Source organism: Anomaloglossus baeobatrachus, chromosome 3 (genome assembly GCF_048569485.1).
Source record: "Anomaloglossus baeobatrachus isolate aAnoBae1 chromosome 3, aAnoBae1.hap1, whole genome shotgun sequence".
Classification (NCBI taxonomy): Eukaryota; Metazoa; Chordata; class Amphibia; order Anura; family Aromobatidae; genus Anomaloglossus; species Anomaloglossus baeobatrachus.
In genome coordinates, this window is record NC_134355.1 from 571,000,893 (window position 1) to 571,025,240 (window position 24,348).

A 24,348-nucleotide genomic window follows, 5' to 3' on the forward strand; every position below is an offset into this window, starting at 1 on the left:
CAAAGAGTAAAGGGTGCTTTACACGCTGCGACATCGCTAGCGATTGCTAGCGATGTCGAATGCGATAGCACCCGCCCCCGTCGTTTGTGCGACATTTGGTGCTCGCTGCCGTAGCGAACATTATCGCTACGGCAGGGTCACACGAACATACCTTGTCAGCAACATCGCTGTGACCGCCGAACAATCCCTCCCTGAAGGTGAAGGTGCGTTCGGCGTCATAGCGGCGTCACTAAGCGGCCGTCCAATAGGAGCGGAGATGAGCCGGACGTAACCTCCCGCCCACCTCCTTCCTTCCGCATTGCCGGTGGACGCAGGTAAGGAGATGTTCGTCGTTCCTGCAGTGTCTCACACATAGCGATGTGTCATGCCGCAGGAAGGCTGAACAACATCGTACCTGTGGCAGCAGCGATATTAAGGAAAGGAGCGACGTGTCAACGATCACCGTTTTTGAACGATTTTGCGATCGTTGATCGTCGCTCCTTGGTCTCACACTAACGACGTGACCCCGACGATATATCGGTAGCGATGTCGCAGCATGTAAAGTACCCTTAAGGCCAATTGCACACGTTGAGTATTTGGTGAGATTTTCTCCTCAGTATCTGTGAGTATTTTGTGAGTTTTACCTCAATATTTGTAAGGCCACGTGCACCAGGAGTGCGACAATCAAAGGAAAAGTATAATAGAAACACGTCACCAACTTCTGAAGTTTTTACCCACTCCTGGTTTTGGCTACAAATACTGAGGTAAAAAACTCAATGTGTGCACGGGGCTTCATATGCTGTGGATTTTCAGAGGGTGGACAACCCTTTTTTGGGAACGTGTTATTTAGTAAAACAGACATGTCAAGAGAGCGAAGTACTCGATGATGGAGTATCTAGTTTTGCAGTGTATGACCAGGCTCAATCTTCGTGCACTGTTTTCTTACAGGTTTTTGCCCAAAAATAGAAGTGAAAAGTGATGTGAGAAGTAGAACTGAAGGCTTTTGTAATGCATTTTGTAAGTGGGGTAAATGTCTTCGGAGGGCCATGTCCCTTGTTCTCCTTTTTCCTTGGGTGGTCTCCATGACCATCTGTGAATAACTATGAATTGCTTTTACATGACCACTACAACTTCCTTATTTCCTTCCTTCATTTCCCCCTGCTGCGTAATCGCACTTCTGCGGTTTGCTGACAATGACTCTGGCATGTTATTTTGAGCAGTTATCAAATAACATAAGACAATAAATACATCAAAGTAAAAGACTCAGAGGTGGAATATTAATGCTGATGGAAAAATGTAAGGATATCTTCATAAGGTCATGTATTGCTTGCTGCTTCATTTTGAAGTTGTGGTTATAGAACTAAAAGTTGCCTACTGTATTACACCTCTTCAGCGTGCTTGACCGTCATCACTATTTTTACTGAGACTTAATTCACACGACTGTGCCAATTTATTTATTCAGCATTGCTTATATAGCACCATCCTATTCCACAGCGTTTTACAGAGATTATTATCACTGTCCCCATTGGGGCTCACAATCTAAGTTCCCTGTAGAGCTAAAAAAAAGAAGGAATCGGGTTTTTGTGCCTCGCTGTCACCAGGATACAATGTTGATTAAATATTCTCTTTAGTCATGCACAGGTCAAGGTTTGTCTTGACCTGTGCATGACGCTGCATTGAATATCATGTTATTCTGCACCTGTGCGCATGTTAACATGCTAAGAGGGTGGACTAGGCTGGGGAAATAACGCCCTTGAGGCTAGTTCCCGTGCTCATTAGCTGAAGATAAAAGATCTTTAGAAATACTTTTTCTAAGGCTGGGACCACACTGGGATTACTGCAATCCCCTTGCATGACACTCTGCTCACGCTGGCAGTACAGCAGAGCCGAATGTCATGCGAGCGTCCCTGCGACTGAGGTCCGACTGTGCGAGCGGACCTCAGCTGCGGGGGACGAGCCGGCACCGAGGAGGGGAGGGCCGGCGCTGCGGAGGGGAGGGATTTATCTCCCTCTCTCCTCCGTTGCTGGCTATTGCCATTCTCGCACTGCACTCGCGGTACACCGGTGAACTAAAGTGCAGTGCGATTTTTCTCTTGCCCCATTGACTTGAATGGGTGCGAGAGAAACAATGAGCGCATTATAATCGCAGCATGCTGCAATTGTTTTCTCGGTTCGATTAGGGCTGATAAAATAATCGCTCATGTGTGCTGACACAGGCCTATATTGGTCCGAGTGGAATGCGATGTTTTATCGCACTCCACTTGCAGCGTTTTTCTCGCCGTGTGTCTTAGGCCTAAAGATCTATGCTAGTGTATACAGGGACAGTTAGGCAGGGATTAGCAGTATGCACCAAGAACTGCTCATGGTTCTGGGTGTATATTACCCCTGACAGGTTCCCTTTAAAGTTATTGTCTGAATGGGAAATTTCTTTCCCTTACGGGGAACATTTTATGCTCCTTAAGGCCCCCTTCACACGTCCGTGTCTCCGGTACATGTTTGATCCGTGTCCTCACGTGCCGGAAACATGGGCACACGTAGACCCATTAAAATCAATGGGTCTGCGCTCAACTGCGTGTTTTGCCATGGACCGTGTGTCCATGTGGAGCATACGTGTGCCCGTGTGCTCCACATGTAGACATGTCCGTTTTTCTCCAACATCACTGGTGTCACACGGACCGCACAGGTGTGATCCGTGTGACACGCACATGTGCCTGTGAAATAAAAATAATTTCTATACTCCCCTTCTCCAACACTGTTGTCTCTGCCGCTGCTGTCACTTTCTTCTGACCCCCGCTCATTATGCTCATTGCATATTCACTCCACTGCAGGCCAGAAACAGCAGCAGCGGGGAGTGTGCAGGACTGGAGACCGTAGATCAGAACCACAGACCGCAACGCCAGGGACAGGTGAGCAGAAGGTTCCCGTTCTCCATGTGTTATCACGGATAGCACACTGAGAACACACGTGTGCCATAAACATGGCACACTGAGGGCAATACGCACCTTTGACACATCCGTGAAAAACGTGCGTGATTTTCACGGACATGTGAAAGAGGGCTAAAAAGGAGCAGCAATACACATGCCCGGGCGCTGCTTCATTCATTCTCTATGGGGTGCAGTGCACAGCAGCTCCTTAGGGAGTGACTGGAGCAGCAGTCAAGCATGCGCACTGCAGCTGCTTTCAACTCTGATGCCAGTAGAGCATCTGAGTTCTTTATAGTTGTACAGAGCAGTAACCTGTCCGTGCATGAGGCCTAAATAATATACAGTGGCATGCAAACATTTGGCACCCAGGTGAAAATGACTGTTATTGTGAACAGTTAGGTTTAAGATTAAATGGCTAAAAGTCACAAAGTTAAAAATGATACATTTTCCTTTTATATTTTTGTTTCCTCATAAAATACATATATATTTCATCTTTTAAATTTTAAAAATTACAAAAAGTAAAATGGTCAATGCAAACGTTTGGCCACCCTTGGAGATTTGTGAGCTCAGATAGTTTCAGACCTTAATTAGCTTGTTAGGGTTATGGCTTGTTCACATATCAATGTTAGGAAGGGCCTGGTTATGCAAATTTCACAGCTTTATGAAAACCCAGCCTCCTCTAACCTTGTGCAAAAAAACAGCAGCCATGGATTATTCTAAGCAGCTGCCTAGCACTCTGAAATTAGTGCAGCCCCACAAAGCAGGAGAGAGCTATAAGAAGATACTGTAGCAGATAGAAGATAGCAAAGAGTTTTCAAGTTGCTCTTTTGTCAGTTGGAAATGTCATTAAGAAATAACAGTTGCAAATATTACCTTCATGGAAGAGTCGTAAATAAAAAAAACTCCTCTGTACTCACCAAAACAATTCAGAATCAGAAGTGTTGAAAACAATTTCGAAACAAGCTGATGCATTTTCTAAACTAGTCCTGTGGACTGATGAGTTTAAAATAGAACTCTCGACACAATTATTAAAGGTGATGCAAACATTACACCATCTGTAAAAAAGCTAAATTTGAAAATAGGATGGCTTTTAGAAATGGATAATGAAATGATCCTAAACACACGTCAAAGTCCACAATAGATGATCTCAAAAAGTGCAAGCTGAAGGAGTTATACAATGGCCCTCACAGTCCCCTGATCTGAACATCATTGAAAATCTGTGGCTAGACCTCAAAAGAGAAGTGCATGCAAGACGACTCAGGAATCTCACAGAACTGGAAGACTTTTCCAAGGAAGAATGGATGAAAATCCCTCAAACAAGAACTGAAAGACTCTTCCTGGCTGCAAAAAGCGTTTACAAGTGGTGATGCTTGCCAAAGGGGATGCTACTAGGCACTAACCATGCAGGGTGCCCAAACATTTGCATTGGACCATTGTCCTTTTTTGTTAGTTTAAAAATGTAAAAGGTGACAAAATAATATATATACAGTATGCATGTGTATTTATTGTGTGTGTGTGTGTGTGTGTGTGTGTGTGTATGTAGACTGAGCCTTCGCGGGTAGGGACCTCTCTCCTCCTGTACCTGTCTGTATCTTGTATTGTTTGATTATTGTACTTGTCCCTAATATGTATACCCCTTTCACATATAAAGCGCCATGGAATTGATGGCGCTATAATAATTAATAATAATATGTATATAGATATATATTGTAATGTAGTAATTTTGTATTTTTTTTTGCCTAAAGTACAAGTGAACTGTGTCATCTTTAACTGTATGCCTTTTTAGAAATCATTTAATCTTCAACTTGCTTAACTGCTCACACTAAGGGGCCCTTTGCACACTACGACATCGCAAGCCGATGCTGCGATGCCGTGCGTGATCGTCCCCGTCGCAGCTGCGATATCATGGTGATAGCTGCCGTACCGAACATTATTGCTACGGCAGCTTCACATGCACTCACCTGCCCTGCGACGTCGCTCTGGCCGGCGCACCGCCTCCTTATTAAGGGGGCGGGTCGTGTGGCGTCATAGCGACGTCACATGGCAGGGGGCCAATAGAAGCGGAGGGGCGGAGATGAGCGGGACGTAAACATCCCGCCCACCTCCTTCCTTCCGCAAAGCCAGCGTGAGCCGCGGTGACGCAGGTAGGAGATGTTCCTCGCTTCTGCGGCTTCTCACACAGCGATGTGTGCTACCGCAGGAACGAGGAACAACATCGTAACATCGGTCTTTCCCAATTCATGGAAATGACCGACACTACAACGATGATACGATTATGACGCTTTTGCGCTCGTTAATCGTATCATAAAGGATTTACACACTACGATGTCGACAACGACGCCGGATGTGCGTCACTTTCAATTTGACCCCACCGACATCGCACCTGCGATGTCGTAGTGTGCAAAGCCCGCCTAACAGTAATTTTGACCAGGGGTGCCAAAACTTTTACATGCTGCTGTATCATTATGAGAAGGGAATAGGCGGATGGCGTCATAATGGTTTTTGCTGGACAACAAGGGTTCTATAGGAACAACTGAAGTAAAGGGAATCTAACTGTGGAAGGAATTGATCATTCCTCTTATGTCAGTATTTTGTGACTTTTTTTTTTTTTTTTTTTTTCCTGGCACTCTTTTTAAAGGGAACCGGTCAGGTCCCAAATGCGTTCTAACCTTCCACCAGTGTTTTATTACATACACATTTCCTATATAAATGGCATAGGGACTAGTCCCCAGGGCGTCGCATCGCCCCATGGGCGTTCGCCTGCTTTCCATTATATCACGCCCCTGTGGGCGTGATACCATGGATTTACGTGAGTGATGTCCCGTCTGCTGCTTCAGAATCCCACGTATGTGTGCGCGCGCGCTTACCATTCCCGCAGCCTTGTTAACCGGATGTTTGCTTGTCGGATTCAGAAGACTCTGGTCACGCGCAGTGCGCGTCTGAAGCCGACAAGCAAACATCTGGATAAGAAGGCTGCGGGTATGGTAACCATGCATGGGATTCTGAAGGAGCAGACGGGACGTTGCTCATGTAAATCCATGGCATCACGCCTACAGGGCCGTAATACCATGGAAAGCATGCAAATGCCCATGGAGCGATGCGACGCCCAGGGGACTAGACCCTATGTTGTATACATAGGGAATATGTAAGTAATGAAACGTTTTTTATTATTTTCATATTGCACAATATTACAATACAGGGATGGGTAAGAAGGGGTTATTAGGCCACACATGCTCCTGGTGGAAGGTTAGAACGCATTTGGGACCTGACAGGTTCTCTTTAATGTGCAGCATAGATATAGTGCTTTTGTTCCACATTTTAATGCTTCTGCGCCATGTATGCCATTTTAACATTTCATCTTTGGTTCAGATGGATTAAGTGGGTTGCGCTAATTTATTAAATGTGACTTTTAAAACATTTACACAAAACCACTTAACCAAATGAGTGGAGTGAAATCTGATACAGCATCAGGACTTCTGAATTTAGGCTAGGTTCACATTTCCGTTAAATTGTATCAGTCACAATCCGCTGCTCTGGTAAACCACGCAATCCGTTTGGCGGATTCCGTTGTTCCCATAGACATGTATGAGCGGTGGATTGTGACTGGTGATGCTGCGTTGCATCCTCCGCCCGACTGATCAGTCGTGGAACAACTGACCGCGGGGCGGAAGGAAGGCAGCTTGTAACGTTTTTTTGAGCAGCGCAATCCGTAGGATTTCGCTGCGCATGCTCTCTCTGGCTCCCTTCACACGTGACCAGGATACACATCGGGTTACCAAGCACTGCGCTTTGCCTAGTTGCCCGATATTTACCCTGGTTACGTGTGCAAGGAGCCCGACACTTCCCCGCTCAGCTCCGCCCCCTCCCGCACTCCGCATGTATAAACACACACACACACACGCGCACACCTGCCCCCAGCCATGCAGACTGCGGCACTGACGTCCTCAGCGCCACGGCCCCGCTCGGCTCCACCCCCCTCGCACTCCGCCCCCGCACACAACGAAGTCTGACAATGAATTTTGTTCTTTGTCATCCGTTGTACAACACATCAGTCATATGCGTCAAGCAACGCATGTGACTGATTCAAAACAACGGGGAAATGTGAACCTAGCCATAGTTATTTGTCACGAGTGTCTTCTAACTGCAAAAATACATCACCTGCAACATATTGTAGGTTTGGCGCAGATCACCAATGGAAACAGAAATGCACTCTGATGGCGGTTTAAAGAAAACGCAAATGATCCATTTCCCTCTCTGTTTATTAGTCATGATAATTCGGAACCATGTAATCTGGCCGATAAGGGGACAAATCTGAGTCCAGATGGGGAGCAGCTCTCGGCTATATGCGGAGGACATACTAATGACCCATAAATCCGTTGTTACTTATGTGAGTTGTTTATATGAAATAGTTGATTTATACAGTAGATAAAGCTCAGCCTTTTCTGCTTTCTGGGCAAATGCCATAAGGAAGGGAGGTTTTGGGTACGTCCGTTGTTTTCGCTGCCGTATATGTGAGTGGCTGAGAGTAGACCCTCCTGCTTACTGTGTCCGCCTTCCAGCAAGGAATTCATCTGCGTTCCTGGCATTGTTCCTGTCCAAATCATTAAAAAAAAAAAAAAATCAGTGAGGGGACGCTGATAATGGAAAACGCATGGACTCTGCAGATGGAGATAATCTTGCTGGTCGTTTGCACCGTGACTTATTGACGCCTCCAACCACAAACATCCCTATTAGACGGCATATGCTGATGTCATTACGGACACTTGAATTATAGTAGGGACCCGGCCATAACCTGCTGCTCTGTTTTACACATTTTATATCCTTTGAATAGACAAAAGGTACTGTTATGTTTTCCTCATTTGGAAAACCTTCTGTGGCAGAATCAATAAATCTGTTCTCTTCAGACGGCTGTAAAAAATAAAAAGTAATGAGCTACGCATGACAATTGGGGCAAGATTTTAGCTGATAGGGGTCTTTTGGGAAGTTTAAAGGTGCCTTGAAAAAGTATTCATCATACCCCATGAACTTTTCCACATTGTTTTTATGTTACACCCACAAACTTAGATATATTTTATTGACATTTTATGTGTTATACCCCCTGACTCAATAATTCGTAGGACCACCTTTCACTGTAATTAGTGCTGAATATTTTGGAGGATGCCTTTTAACAGGTTTTTTTTTTTTTTTTTTCCACAACTAGTGGCTGAAATGTTTGCCAATTCTTCTTTGCAAATATCTCTAGCTCAGTGAGATTGGATGGAGGCGTCTGTGAACAGGAGTTTTCAAGTCTTGTCTCAGATTCTCAATTCTATTTAGGTCTAGACTGTGACTGGGCTATTCACACACATGAATCTGCTTTGGTCTAAACAATCCATTGTAGCTCTGGCAGTATCTTTAGGGTTGTTGTCCAGCTGGAAAGTGAACCTACACCCCAGTCTCAAGCCTTTTACATCCCCTAACATGTTTTTCTCCAAGATTGTCCTGTATTTAGCTCAGTCCATTATACTATCAATTCTGACCAGCTTCCCTGTCCCTACTAAAGAAAAGCCTCCCCACAGCATGATGCTGCCACCACCATGTTTGACGGTAGGAATGGTGTTTTCAGGGTGATGTTCAGTCTTAGTTTTCTACCACACATAGCGTTTTCTATTTAGTCCAAATAGTTCTATACTTTGGTCACATCTGACAGGATCACTTTCTTCCACATGCTAGCTATGTCCTCTACATGAATTTTTGCTAACTGCAAACGGAGCTCTTAAGTCTTATGACTTACTTTAAAAAATGGCTTTCTCCTTACCACAACAGACCAAACCAGCACCATAGAACATAAATGGCACTATGGACATGATGAATATTTACAGGAAATATAAACATTCAATAAATATTTTGAAAAAAAACCTAAATATAAGATTCCATTCGCCGTGCTGTAGCCAGATATAGACCTTTATTTTCAGTGAATTTTGTGTATTTATTTTCAATATATTGATTTAAACTTTTCCAAATATCTATCACATACATAGTGCCATTTATGTTCTATGGTGCTGGTTTGGTCTCATGCCCCTCTCTGGTTGGCATCGTTGCTGAATTTTTAAATTATTTTAAAGTATTATTAATAAAACTTTTATATTCTATGATTTGCAATTTTTTAAGCTTCATATTTTTTCTGCATTCGCCACATCCAGTTATTGTTGATTCAAGCTGAATCTGCAAGAGAACACAAAATCGCAGATCTGCACCGCCCCGTAGTAAAACACTGGTCCGAGTAGTATCTGATAAAACGTCAGATAACACTCAGCCATGTTGTATGCTCGTGTGAATGAGCCCTAATACCGGTAGTTGTCAGACTGTCCGGTGACCGTGCGACCAAAGCTCTGCCTTTCTGTGACGGGGTAATGGCTGCACGATTTTATACAATCCACCATGGTGGTTAGCAGAGTTTCAGCCGCACTGGAGTTTAGCTGGGTCCTATTTATTTTCTTGGCGATTTAGCTGGAACTGGCAGCAGTTCAAAGCTATACACTTCTTGCATATATTCCGATTTCATCTGCTGGATGGAATAGGAATCCATTTGATAACTTAATTTGCTTTACTTCTTTGTGGAGTAACCATTTATTTACTGCTAGAATAAATGTGCTGTTAGTATGAGTTAATACTGTGATTCTGCGGTACAGCGTGGGTTAATATTAAGGGGCAATTGAGTACGTCTGATTTTGGAATGTGGGGCTGGATCCAATATTTAGGCTCCACAGGAGCTTCAACCAGATGTTTGGGGTTTTTGACATGTAGTGAACTGTGGTTGTAGCTCAGCAAAGCAGCTTTTAACCGTTTCTCTTCCAATCTCAAAATACTCCTTGGGGTCTCTCCAGTTAGGTGGGCTGCAGGGTTAAGATTTTTGTCGCCAGTTTTGTATTTATTAACGGGGAAAGAGATGAGTGTCGGAAACTGACCTAATGTCTGAGTGTTACTACAAAAATACTTCACATCATCATGCTGTTACAGCATGCGGGAGGTATGTATTCCTCTATGAGCACTGGATCACTAAGAGTTAATATATTTAGAATAGTCATTTCCAAATGCATTGGACATATTACATCTGCATATATTGATGTGAATCAATGCCTAATACTCTGCTCTAGTGTTAGGCGGGCTTTACACACTACGACATTGCTAGCGATATCGAGCGTGTAAACACCTACCCCCGTCATGTGTGCGATATCGTGTGTTCGCTGCCGTAGCGAACATTATCACTACGGCAGCGTCACACGCACTTACCTGGTCGTCGTCGTCGCTGTGACTGCCGAACAATCCCTCCCTCAAGGGGGAGGGACGTTCGGCATCAAAGCGACGTCACCGCGACGTCACTAAGCGGCCGGCCAATCAAAGCGGAGGGGCGGAGATGAGCGGGACGTAACATCCCGCCCACCTCCTTCCTTTCGCATTGCGGCAGGTAAGGAGACGTTCCTCGCTCCTGCGGTGTCACACACAGCGATATGTGCTGCCGCAGGAGCGACGAACCACATCGATAATCAACCATTACCGATTTTTGGTTTTGGGACGACCTCTCCATGGTGAACGATTTTCACCATTTTTGAGGTCGCTTAAGGTCGCTGGTAAGTGTTACACGCTGCGATATTGTTAATGACGCTGGATGTGCGTCACTAACAACGTGACCCCGATGATAAAACATTAACGATATCGTAGCATGTAAAGCCCCCTTTACTCCACAGCGTCCACCACTTGGCCTCATTTAAGGGGACAACTCAGTATTATGAATAATAATTATATTACAGTTTTTATTAAAAACTATTTTCCCAATTCCACAATATGGTAGACCTACAGTTGAAAGGGTTATACCTACTACAGTATATAGGTAAAGTCTAAAGAGTCATTTATTGATTGCTGGTGTTCGGACTCCTGGAATCCCCACCGATTCCTAGAATAGCGGTCTGCCGAGCCCAGTCTGAATGTAGTGGAGGTCTAGCAGGGGCACGTCTGATCCATTCTTTCTTTGTGACTACCGGAGATAATACTGAGCTTCGCAATTTCCAGAAGTTCCACAGAAAATGCACTACAGGTGCGCATGTTCAATCCATATGCCATTCAGACGGAGCTTTACAGAGCGCTATTCTCGAGATCGGTTGGGTCAGACCTAGACTAATAACCAAATTATCCTTAGTACAAATTGAATCAGTTAAACCTTATTGATATGATATGGGATAATTTATTGATCACTGGAAGACTGACCCAAGCGATCCCAAGAATGTAGCTCTGTCTGGATGGAATGCAATTCGAGGATGTGCACCTCTGCTCCATTCTGTATTTATGAGACTACCAGAGATAGCTAGGTACATTTCACAATTTCTAGTAATCACGTAGAGCATGAATGTAGCAGAGGTGCTCATGCTCGATCTCCATTCCATTCAGACAAAGCTTTGCTGAGCCCTATTTTTGGGAGTAGTTGGGTCACATTTCAAGTGATCAATAAATCCCCCATCCTATCAATAATTGACAACATGTACTTTGTGTAAATCTCTGCGTCTTCTGAGCTAATGAGTCTAGTGGGTGATCTAACTAAAGTAGGCAATGGCCATCATTGTCTGAGTGTGCATGCAAAAGTAATTGGTAAGCACCTCTACCTACTATATTCATGGGTCTTATTTATAAAAAAATGCCTTAGGCCACAATCCCACGTCCATATGAGGCAGTTCAGGTTAGGAGACCCACGTCTAGTTCTTGAACTGCACTGTGGCACAAGAATGTGTGAACGCGGCTTTAAAGGAAACCTATCGGTTGCACAACGTTATTAAACAGCAGATGTAGGGTTAATCTGCAGGTTAATAGCGTTAGGAAGATACCTGGCCACTGAACTGAAAGTGCGGCACGCAGGAGAAAATGAACTTTATTTTTTCCCAGGAGCTGCCAGCTTTGAGTCATACAGGCGTGCTCAGATCAGTGACAATCACTGCTCATGGAACTGAAAGCAGCGGTTGTTAGCACGGACTGACAGCTGGCTTTGTACTGATTCACTGCTGATGCATCTCCCGGGAGGAGGAGTAAAGCTCATTTTCTCTTGGGTGCCGCTCTTTCAGTACTGCAGATTAACACAACGTCTGCAAGTTAATGGTGTCATCAGACCTCACAGGTTTCCCTTAAATAAAATCTATTTTTATTATTCATAACAACAAGCAATCAGAGCTCAGCTTTAATTTGTAAACTACTTTGCTAAAATAAGAGGTGGGCTGTGATTGGTTGCTATAGTCAGCAATGCCATTTCCATCCTCATTTTTGAAGGGGGACTTTTTTTTTTTTTTGACAATCTTGGTAAATCTGACCCATTTTCTATCTTTACATAACTAAAGATTTAGATCAATACGATACAACTTATACAAAATGTTTTCCCATAAAATAATTGGCCTTATTTATCAAGAATATATCACTTGAACATATGTTAATAGTCAATGAAAACTCAGCTTTATTGTTTAAAACTGATTTGGAAAAATGAAAGCTGCCCTGAGATTGGCTGCTTTGGGTAATATACAGTTTTAGTAGTAGACAGTTTACAAAAATGAGGCCCTTTGCATCTTCTCAGCTCATCCCAATCAACATGTAAGAGAACTTGTCCTACCTAATGCATGACAAATGCAGCTTTTTGACTCAGACTTCAGGTATCATTCTCCCTTGGATCCTATATGTTTTACAAGCTCTCCCGATTGGTGTGATCCTGTCCTTCTTCAGGAGTCTTGCATTGGTGCAATCCAAGTTTATTTGGTCTGGCAAAACAAGTCCTCGAATCAGAAGAGCCATATCGTATTGTTCCAAGTCCTCAGGGGGTATAGCTTTGGCTGATTTCAGGTCATCTTATATAGCTTCCCACCTATCTATAGTCTTGGAATAATGTAGGAATGGTATTTAGAAAATTTTGGCTCGGGATTGAGCAAAGTTTTACAAATATCTCTCGCATTTTGACTCTCTGGTTGGATTCATTTATGATTAAATCTCTAGAAGTACATCCCACAATTGGAGCTACCCTTGCTTGCCGAGCCATTCCTGTAGTACGTTCATATAGTCTGCCCCTATGTATCCCATTTTGGGTAATCCACTTTTTCCATTTTGGGTAATCCACTCGGGACTAAATGACAGTGCTTTCGCTTCTGGCTAAATAGTTTATGCTTCGGAATATGCCACTTTTGAAGCTGGACAAACTTGGCTTTCAAAGGCATATCTCCTTGGTTTATCGTCTCCATCCCTTCTGGAGTTGGAGGGTGGGTAAGCTGTCTAATTTTTTTAAATCCCTTCTATCCAGATCTTTTTACAAGGATAAGGGCCGTTTCACACATCTGGCATTTCGCCAGATCCGACACACTCCAGTACAGTGTAAATACTGTACAGTGGCAGCGCGGCAAGCTCCGGTCACATGCTCTGGTCACATGACAGCATGTGACCGGAGCTTGCCGCGATGCCATTGTACTGTATTGCAGTGTACTGGAGTGTGCCAGATCCGGCAAAATGCTGGATGTGTGAAACGGCTCTAAGATGACTTTCAAAGTTGCATGTTCAGGCACAGTACCTCTAAGACATACTCTATGCTTATCATACTCCTTATTGATTGATCCTCCAGTCAACCGGCCACCTATTTTGAAACCCAGTGGTAGGGTGATTTCGGTCTCTCCCTATTGAAAAATCAGTAGAGACGTATTTTCAAAAGCATTGATTTTCCAGTTATAAATTGCTATTCGCCTACATTTGATTTTACCTGATGTCAATCCCATGTGTTGGAAATGCGCAGATGAGGAAGGGGACCTGTTTACATATTTTTGGGTCCTACAGACTTCTCGACACTTTTTGGGAAAAAGTGCAACAAGTGATACATAAGATCACAGCTCTTGCATTTGAACTGAACCCTGGATTTGTCCTTCTGTGTCACTGTGAAATTCCTCTAAAAATATACAGGCATTCTATAGAGATACTTAATCTCAAATGCTTGAGCGTAGATCTCTCAGCTTTGGTAAAAAGATTCCATTCTGACAATCTCCCTCTGGTATTCCAAAATGAAGTAAATTTAATGGAGGAACTCCCCTACACCGTGAATAATTCCTATGACCGGTTTTACAAACCTGTTTCTACCAGTTAGAATTTAGATCTTCTGCTGAATACCGTGCTCTTAATAGGGAAAACTGAATCTCTAATCATAGAACCCCTTGTATGAACAGTTTTCCCTCCTTTCCCCATCTTTCCCTTGCATGTCCTATGTCCTTTTTCTCTGCTCTTCCTTTTATTTCCTTTAATGGATGTGATATTTTATTCAGTTTATGCTGTCATGGAATTTTTTTTTTTTAGGTCTTTTATTGTACAGCTGATATTAATGCCTTAAAAGGAACCGGTCAGGTCCCCTGTGCACCCAGAACCACAAGTAGTTCTATGCGCATATGTATATTCCTGCCTAACGGTCCCTTCCCCATACATAAACAGTATTTCTAAAGACCTTTTATGAGATGCTAGTTAGGCCTGTGACTAGTCGCAGGGGCATTGGTTGCCCAACTAGTCGGCCCACTTAGCATGTTACCACGCCCCTGTGGATGTGATAACTTGCTTTATAACAGCCAGCATCATCGGCAGCGCAATACAAAGCCGTGTGCATGGCTGTGCACCCCTCAGTATTGAGCTTTTCTGACGCTGGGTGTATGCAACCTGTCTTTATAGAGGCTCACTGCGCATGATCGGAAATTGTCCACACTTCCGGTCATGCGAACTACGCCTCTCAAGCAGATTTGGTCAGTGGAAAAAAAATAAAAAAACCTCATCTGAACAGCCCTATTAAATAACATTGGCCATAGTGCTGTCTGTGAGATGTCAGGTTTTTTTTTTTGCATGGGCAGCACTCAGACTGAAAATATGATTGTGTAAATTTAGCATTAGGGTGAGCCCTCAGGAAACTCCTGGATGCATGGAACCGAAAGCTCTACAATGGCTAACTGCCACATGATTTTATTCTACGATAGTGTGGCCTTTGGCTCCCCACAAGTGTGTTACAAGGGCGCTCATTATGTGAGGTGGATCCTCTAAGCCCAAAGTCTGAATGGGCACACGGGCCACCAGCATTAGTGCAGCAGATTAGTGAGGCATGTGGGATATGAATAGCAGAGGGACTAGAAACTGCAGGTAGTTAGATGTCCAGAAAACTACACTCAGGCAACCAGAATAGGTAGGAAGGGCAGAGGAACTTAGGTAGGCGGGGTCCGTTCAGGAGACCGCAGGCAGGAGAGACGTTCAGGAGACCGCAGTCAGGCAGGAGTCATTCAGGAAACCGCAGGCAGGAGATGTTCAGGAAACCTCAGGCTGGTGGAATACGTTCAGGAGATGTTCAGAAGACCGCAGGCAGGTGGCAGACATTCAGGAGACCGCAGGTAGGTGGAATACGTTCAGGAGACCACAGGCAGGTAGTGCAGTGATGGAAACCAGAGGCAAGTAGCAGGTAAAACTCTGGCGTAACAGGAAGGTCTGAAACCCAAGGCAGGCTGCACAGTGCTAGGACGACATCCTCAAAACCGCTGGCGGACATAGAGAAAAGGTCCTAGCAGACAGAACTCCAGAGTACCGTAACTACCAGCTGCAGACAAGTAGGTAAAGCCATCAGAAACCGCTGGTCCACCGGAGACTCCCTGCAGCCCCCAGCTAGATTGCTGGGCACAAACTCAAAGTCTTTAGTGATTGCTCCCACTTATGTATAAAAAAATCAGATTCATTCTCATCCAGAGAAGTTGGGCAAGTGAAATCCCTTTGGTATTCCATATGTCATGTGAGTGTGCAAAGTGTTTTATGCTACAGAATAGTAATTTTTCTGTTAAAAACGGACTTCATGCGGATGGTCCGTGTGCCACTTGTTTTTGTTTTTTTTTCCCCCACACCCATAGACTTTCATTGGCGAGTCTCGTCCGATATACACTGCCATACACCGCATGCTACGTTTTGGTTTTTTTTCCTCAGGCGGAAAACAGCTGTGTAAAAATTCGCAGAGCAGCACTGACTCATTGAATAACATGGATTTGAGTACACTGCAGGTATTTCTCACGTTGCACTCATCCATTTTATATACAAGTGGGAGTGAGGCCTTAGGGGTACTCTGCACGTTGCGACATCGCTAGCATCGGCTAGCGATGCCGAGCGCGATAGTACCCGCCCCCGTCGCACATGCTATATCTTGTGATAGCTGCCGTAGCGAACATTATCGCTACGGCAGCTTCAAACGCACTTACCTGCCCTGTGACGTCGATCTGGCCGGCGACCCGCCCCCTTCCTAAGGGGGTGGGTCGTGCGGCGTCACAGCGACGTCACACGGCAGGCGGCCAATAGAAGCAGAGGTGCGGAGATGAGCGGGATGTAAACATCCCGCCCACCTCCTTCCTTCCGCATAGCCGGTGGAGGCAGGTAAGGAGATGTTCCTCGCTCCTGCGGTGTCACACACAGCGATGTGTGCTACCGCAGGAATGACAAACATCGTATCTCCTATTTGTGTGCGACATTATGAAAATGACCGACGCTACACATATAACCGATTTTCAACGCTTTTGTGATCGTTTATCGGCGCATCTAGGCTTTACACGTTGCGACATCGTTACCGGCGCCGGATGTGCGTCACTTTCTATTTGACCCCGACGATATCGCAGTAGCTATGTCGCAGCGTGCAAAGTACCCCTTAGTGTCAGTCTCAATTCCAAGGCACAGGTGTGTGTCTTAAAAGACCTTAACAGGGCCTAGGCAGTCCAGCACATGGCAGCACGCCGGGCAACTTGCAAAGCCCGATGTGAAATACAAGAATGTTCAACAGACCAGGATGAAAGGAGCCTAGATCAAGGACCGGCGTGTGACAAAGTGGATGTAGCTTTAGTCGCATGTGCGGAATTAATCATAGGGGTGACACAGTTATTATGGTAAAGAATCCATAAGATCTTATTCACATATCAGTGTTATACGTTTCTTGGTGTAGAGTAAAAGATGGCCATGTTGGGAAATAACTGAACACCTATTCTATGGGCCTAGTCACATACACATCACTAGTCCACATAAATAGAGAAAAATGCAGACACGTCCAACTCTAACCCATTTTGAGGACCAAACTCCTCCATTCTTGTGAATGGGCCTGTGAAAAAATCTGTTTGCCGTCTGTATTTAACAGACACTAGGGGAAACCTTCCAAATAAAATGGACGCCACATGGATAAAAAGTTATCAGCAAAACTGAGTCAAATGTGTGAATAAGGCTAGGTTCACATTTACGTTGTTTTGCATCAGTCACATGCGTTGCTTGACGCTTGTGACTGATGCGTTGTACAACGGATGACAATAATTGTAATTGGAAAGCGGATTCCGTTGTAAAACGAGAGCCAGAGAGTGATCAGCTGATCGTTCACAATAGCCGGCCGCTGGCTTTTGAGTGATCAACTGATCTCCTGGCCGCCGGCTTTTGAGAACGATCAGATGATCTCCCGGCGGCCGGCTAATGTGAACGATCAGCTGATCGCTCTCATTAGCCGACCGCCAGGAGATCAGCTGATCACTCACAGCAGCCGGGTGATCAGCTGATCACTCACAGCAGCCGGGTGATCAGCTGATCACTCACAGCAGCCGGGTGATCAGCTGATCACTCACAGAAGCCGGCCGCCGGGTGATCAGCTGATCGCTCACAGAAGCCGGCCGCCGGGTGATCAGCTGATCGCTCACAGAAGCCGGCCGCCGGGTGATCAACTGATTGTTCGGCCGCCAAGAGAGAGCATGTGCAGTGAAATCCTAAAAGATTCCGCTGCTCAAAAAACGTTACACTCTGCATTCCTGCCGCCCGACTATCAGTCGTTCCACGACTGATCAGTCGGGCGGAGGTGTCTTGCTAAATTCTCCTAAAAAGGGGCTGAAAGCCCGTACTTACGAAGCACTCACTGATATCCTAATCAGGCACGAATACTAAGATTCTTTATAGCAAGATATTATTTATTTTAATAGCATATGAACAATCAATGGTACATAGCCATTAACACTACTTTATAGTCATAGAATACAATGACAGAAATATGCATCAACATTACCCTATGTTGTAGCATTCCTTCCTCATCGGAGGGACTCAATTAGTGAGAAGGAAAACAACCCGGCCTCTGCATCACAGGCGCAGTGCATCCACTTTGAGCGTCCTGGAAATGTCCCTATCACTAAGCGAGCCCTGTATTTTTATACATTGTGTTCGTCATATACACAGAGTATTGCAATTGTGACCAGCATGTGATTGCTGAGTCATGGTCATGTAACCTGACCACACACTGCTGTGGGCACCAGTAGCTTCCTGCACATTTTGCTAGCTGACCACTGGCTGACCACTAGTTTCCTGCATTTATTGCAATGAGCCATGAATTTTACTTCACCAGTTTCCTACACATGTTTTTAGCTAACCACGAGTTTCCTGATTATGTTAAACTGTAAGCGTTCCTTCCTCATAGCGGTTTGTTCAAGACTTACTAACATGTATACTCTTCATCATGGTGAAATCGGGTCAACCAGAGGACATCTCTCTGATACTGAATTTTGGATGGATCAATAATTCCTGTGATCACTAGCTTTTCATTAGGATTCCTATCTAATCACACTCATTCTTCAGTCATATCACATTGGTATCACAGGAGGATGCAATGCAAGGGCATCAGTCACAATCCGCCGCTCATATAAGTCTATGGGAAACAATGGAATCCGCCAAACGGATTGCGTTGTTTATCAGAGCGGCGGATTGCGACTGATGCAAAACAACAAAAATGTGAACCTAGTCTAAGGCCCGAATCTGTGGTCCCTTCAGAAGGTCACAGTAGTAACAGACGATGGGTTCAATAAAACTTGGATGATTTCTTAAAACAAAATTTCATGATCTCCTATATGAAAATGGCCACGCATTTCAGCTGATGAAGACTGGTCCTCTGCAGTCTTCCATGTTGTCTGAGGGGAGGTTTTCTCAGCATCATCGCTATTCTACTAGCCGGAGGAAATCCAAGGAATGTAAATTGTCATCACAATGCGGCCTGCCAAATCTGTGTGCTGCTCACTGAATGGAGGCCGGTTTGTGCAATTCTCTCACAGCTGAACGTGTTGTCTGGACTGGCAGAAGTAAACATATCCCTGTTTTGTCACTGTCGCTGTCGGTACTGCTGAAAGATCCTCCTGAACAGACGAGGCTTTGTCACACCAGTCTCCATGCCCAGGACATTGAAGAGCCGGCCCTTGCAGTTTGTGTCCTTGGCTCCCATAGAGACCACAGCGTGAATTAAATACCACATAAATAGTGTATTGGTTGTAACAAGGGAATATGCGATTTGGAAATTTGCTGTAAATCCCTACTCTGATTTTCCAAGAGCTTTGGCAGAATATTTTAATCATTTTATATTTAAGTACTTATTCTCCTTAGATCATTTATTGTAAACTTGGTCAAGATCTCTCAATCTTTGATTTCAGTCTACTGTACTGCTTAGTCTTGTTCACAACACCACTTCTGCTCTACGACAGACTCCTATAATGCTGTCATAGGTCTCCATTGACAAGAGTATAAAGATTTTTTGGGTGGGGGTGGGGGGAGCATGTTTGATTGGTATTGCATATGTTAATGATAACAAAAAAAAAAGGTATAGAAGTATAAAGTAGTGTATTATTCCATCCCCCAGAAGTTAAAATTTCCTCTATTCAAAGGGAATTTTGTCACCAGTTTTTTGTTACCCCATCTGAGAAGAGCATAATCTGGTAGCCGGGACTCTGATTCCAGTGATATGTCACTTATTGACTCCTTGCTGCAATTTTAATTAAAAACTGTTTTATCTGCTGGAGATCTAGCAGATCTCCTAATGCTGAACTCTGTATAACCCCGCCCACACAGATTGGCATCTTTCTGCCTATGTACAGTGTACATAGAAAGCTGCCAATCGGTGGTGGGAACATTGCTTGACTACCTGGCAGCAGGCTAAGTAGTCCTCTAATGATGATAATCTTCTCAAGCGATTTTATAAAAACTGCAGCACAGTAAGTGACACATCACTGGAATCAGGATTTCTGTCCCTACATTATGCTGCTCTCCTATTAGGTGGGAAAATCTGGTGACCGATTCCATTTTAAAGATTATTTCCATCAGTACCTTTGATGGTATAATGATTGGAGCTGCTTCTAGGCCCCAGTTACCAGAGGCGGGGTTCCAAAAGCAGATGATGTTTACTTAACTCCGAAGATAATTATTTGGCTTTTTCTATTTTGGCTTAATAAAGGCAGCTCTTTGCGGCTGAAATTTTGCTGCTTTAATTTGCTGGCAGTTTGGACAAGATTTGCTGAAAGAAAGTAGTATATGTTGGGTGTTGGTGAAGGAGAATCCTAAACCGCAACAGGGAGAACTACACTGTATGGGCATCCATCGCGCATGGGCTATCATGTAAAGTTATTGACTTATCTACTAAACAGATGCCAATTTAATCTTTGGGTAATAGATGTCGCTGTTCAGCATTCATCACAGACTGTAATGTTAACTTTGAGAGCTTTTTTTAGCATATATGCTAAACATGGATTAGAAAACATAATGTGAACAGGGGCTCAGGTTCACCTACGATACATTGTTGCTAATAAATTAATCAAATACTAAAATATTCTCAAATTTATTTTTATTATTGGAAGAGGATGGTCACACAAGCGTATACATTAGACGAGCGCTATCTGATGTTTTATCGGATAGCGCTCAATCCAATGTTGGGCTATGGGGCATTCTGACCAGCACTTTTTTGTTTTCCTTCTACTAATTCAGCATGAGAAACAATTGGCAGCATATATCATATGGCACACACTCGTAGAAGTCTGAGTGCGTTCAGAGTTTCAGTCTTCTGCACTCAGATATCATCCTCTTTTCCTCACCTGTTTTCCGATGCTCACATGCAAGAGACTCGTATAACAATGAATGACTCTGCTCAAACTCTGATTCAGGTTTTAGCCAAGTGTCATTTGCGTAATTGGCCCCATTCACTCGCATGAGAGAACATACTCCCGTGTGACCCCAGCCTTCTGATCAGTATCCTCCCTAGAATATAGCGATGTCATGCATATTACATGCATCAGGATGAGGGGATACTTTTTATGCCTGGTGACATTGAGATAAAGTTGGACTTTTTCTTTCGTGTATTTGCTGGTCTGTTGAAGCGGTCTTTTGTATATTAAGAATATCTGCCTTTGTGTGTTTCAGGTGATGTATCTGGGAAAAATATCTGCAACAGGAGCTCAGTTTTCATCAGGATGTACAGAGCAGCCTGTGATTGAATTGTGGAAAAAACACACTTTGGCTCGTGCAGATGTGTTTCCTTCCAATGCCATCCTCGAAATCCGTCCCTTCCAGGTACGGCTACACCACCAAGATCTTAAGGGCGAAGCTACTGTGCGTATGGACACCTTCCAGGTGGCAAGGATTGCCTATTGCACAGCAGATCATAACGTAAGCCCCAACATCTTTGCCTGGGTCTACAGGGAAATCAATGACGACCTGACCTTCCAGATGGATTGCCATGCAGTAGAGTGTGAGAGCAAGATAGAGGCCAAAAAGCTGGCACATGCTATGATGGTGGCTTTCAAAAAAACCTTCCAAAGTATGAAAAGTGATGGGCGAATCCACAAAGATGGCTCCTCCGAAGAGACGTCTCAAGGGTTTGAATCTGACGACGGCTGAACGCACTTGGTCCTGTTCCCGGATAAGGCATCTACAGTCTGGAGCAGCAGCAGCTGGTGAGAGGTCTGGATTGGGAATGGGACCATGGACCATTAGCTGGGCCGCTTCCTGCAGATTTCTGCAGCATCTTTGTTGCTGCATTCATGAAGTGTGTGTTACAATGCTGCTTTCCCAAAAAATGTGACAACACTCGTTCCTTAACCCTCTCCTTTTGGAGCCTAATGGATTTAAAGATTTGAACTATCCTACAACTGTACCAGTTGCCTTGGAAATGAAATGATCACTTTCCATTCTGGATCATATGGATCACTATTTTGGGTGAACTAAAATGTTGAATATGTCAGTCAGCCAAGTCCCGTTTTTAGGTGTTGGAAAATAAAATGTTGCTTTATAAGCATTTCAGAAATATATTTTTATTTACACAGCATATAAATTGTATACAGTACTTTTTTTTTTTTTCTTGTATTTTACCATGTTATCGTATTTTTAAAACCATATGTGCAACCACTTATCTACCTTATCAAAATAGCGTTAACCCTGTGCCGCCTGTTAGTGTATCCCAGGATCCTGGGGTTCAGGGGGTTCGTGCAGTGGCCAAATATATGTTGTAGTTTACATTTCAGTCCATTAGCTTCTTATTATCCAGACATCTTCATGACATGACCAAGTAGAGGACCAAGCACTTTACAGATCCCATGCTGCCCCTCTATGGTACCTTATGGTGTCTTACATAGATAAGTAGGCGGGGACAGAATAACATGCTTTACATCTTGCTGCAAAACCTTCAAGTCCTTAATTTTTCTCAACTTTTCGTACATCTTTTGCTTCTGATTGACTGTACCGTTTTGTTTTTTTTCTAATTTCATTATATTGTGCCAACTTTTTGACCCCACAAGTCCACCTTCTTTACACACAACACGACCTGGGGAATCCCATCACTTGGTCTAGAAGCCCTTGACATTGCCATCCTGGGTCCTGTTCCATAAGGAGGTTATACAGTGGTACACTTCTATTCATATTCAGTTAAATAAGCTTACATGACCGTGACAAATACATGAAGTGACCATAGAGCGCAATGCATGTGTGGCACAGTATGGCAGAACTTCAGGCGGTAGACAGCATGTCTGTATCTAGCGTTCGCCACTAGATACAAAGTCCAACAAGTCAGAAGAACATCGTGTTTTGCAATGTCAATGTTGGATCACCGTTTTTAGTTTGTTTTTTGTAAAGAGGCTCCACATGAAGGTCTGATAATATCAGTTTGTGTAAAGATTCTGTACATAGGCATTTTCTGAAGTGATAGCCCTTTAATAGGACGTATGTTAATAGTTTAATTGGTACTTTTTGGATGCACTGTGAATGTGGCATATCCAGTTTGCTGAAACTTCAGATACATTTTGCATATTTGTCCGAGAAATTTACCCACGAAACAAGCTATTTTATTTGTCAATGTGTCGCTTTTTTCATATAAAAAATGTATTATTTACAAAATTAAAATACAGACCTATTTACGAGCAAAGTAGCATGCGTCTTTCTTGTGTCCGTCCTAGCTAAAATGGTGGTGATTGTCTCAATTTTTTTATTTCAAAGCCTTTATCTCCCAATGCATTGCTACTACAGAACAGAAAATACCTCAATTATACAGAATGGAAGGAGATCTAGCACTCATCCAGATAAAATCGATTTTCTTACACGCGTTTCAGACAGTGAGGTCCTTACTCATTGGCTATGAGTAAGGACCTCATGGTCTGAAACGCATAAGCGGTGTGCATTGGTGCCAGTACCTTGTTTTATTATGGGCCATGTTTTTAATGAATTTTTGAAATAAAGGAAATTGATTTTATCTGGACGAGTGCTGGATCTCCTTCCACTCACAAGTATCCTGGACTGCCCGACGTCTTGTTCCTCTGCACCGCCCAGTATCAAGTGGACTCACAGCCAGTAATATGGACGCTGAATAGGTGAGCTGAAAGAACCACCCCTCCCCCCCCCCTTTTTTTTTTCTGGATTTGCTCAATTATACAGAATGTATGCAAAGTAGAGTATCAGCACATAGCAGGATATAATCGCCATATTACAGAGCTATACATTATCCAATTAGAAGAGGGCAATGTGCAAAGCGTCACAGTGTGTATGCTGCATATTCTACTAAAAATTAGAAATGTAGTATAGTTCGCCTAATATAGAAATGTCTTACTTCATGTGCAGGGCATTGCAGCTTAGGTATCCATGGTTACGACCACTAGCAACTAATCATCATTATAAGACTGGACGTAACCATGGATACCTAAGCTGCAATAACCTGCACATGAGGTAAGAGACAAGGCTATATGAGGAGAACTATACTACATTTCTAATTGTAGGTATTTGACAATATTATCATTATTCTACCTAATACATCTCTAAAATCTGTATTCAGTGAAGACTTTCCCATTACTGAGATAGGAGATGGCGGTTGTTACTGATGAGATGCAATGTAAATAGAAGAGGGGCGGATCTGTCTCTAGCTCCTCCTTCCTCTAGCTCCTCCTCTACTAGCGCCTATAGCTCCTCCCATCATAATAGAATCTCATCAGTAACAGTTGCCATCTCCTATCTTCACTGAATACAGAATTTACCTCAGAATTGAGAATTTTGATAATGACTGATCAGTTCTGGCAGAGAAAGAAGCCGATTTGTCTGATAAGATACATTACAAAGTTTCTTATTTTCATGTGTACAATTTATTAAA

The 24,348-nt window shown here is 43.7% G+C and overlaps 1 protein-coding gene across 1 annotated transcript in view; it reads left to right on the plus strand.

The window, feature by feature from the left end:
* The window catches only part of PID1 (phosphotyrosine interaction domain containing 1), a 110,420-nt gene extending 87,284 nt beyond the window's left edge, over positions 1-23,136 (plus strand). The window contains exon 3 of the mRNA XM_075338681.1: positions 21,141-23,136. Within this exon, the coding sequence (XP_075194796.1) occupies positions 21,141-21,617 (477 nt within the window). The 3' untranslated portion in view covers positions 21,618-23,136. The remainder of the gene's footprint in view (positions 1-21,140) is intronic.
* The last annotated feature ends 1,212 nt before the right edge of the window (positions 23,137-24,348 follow it).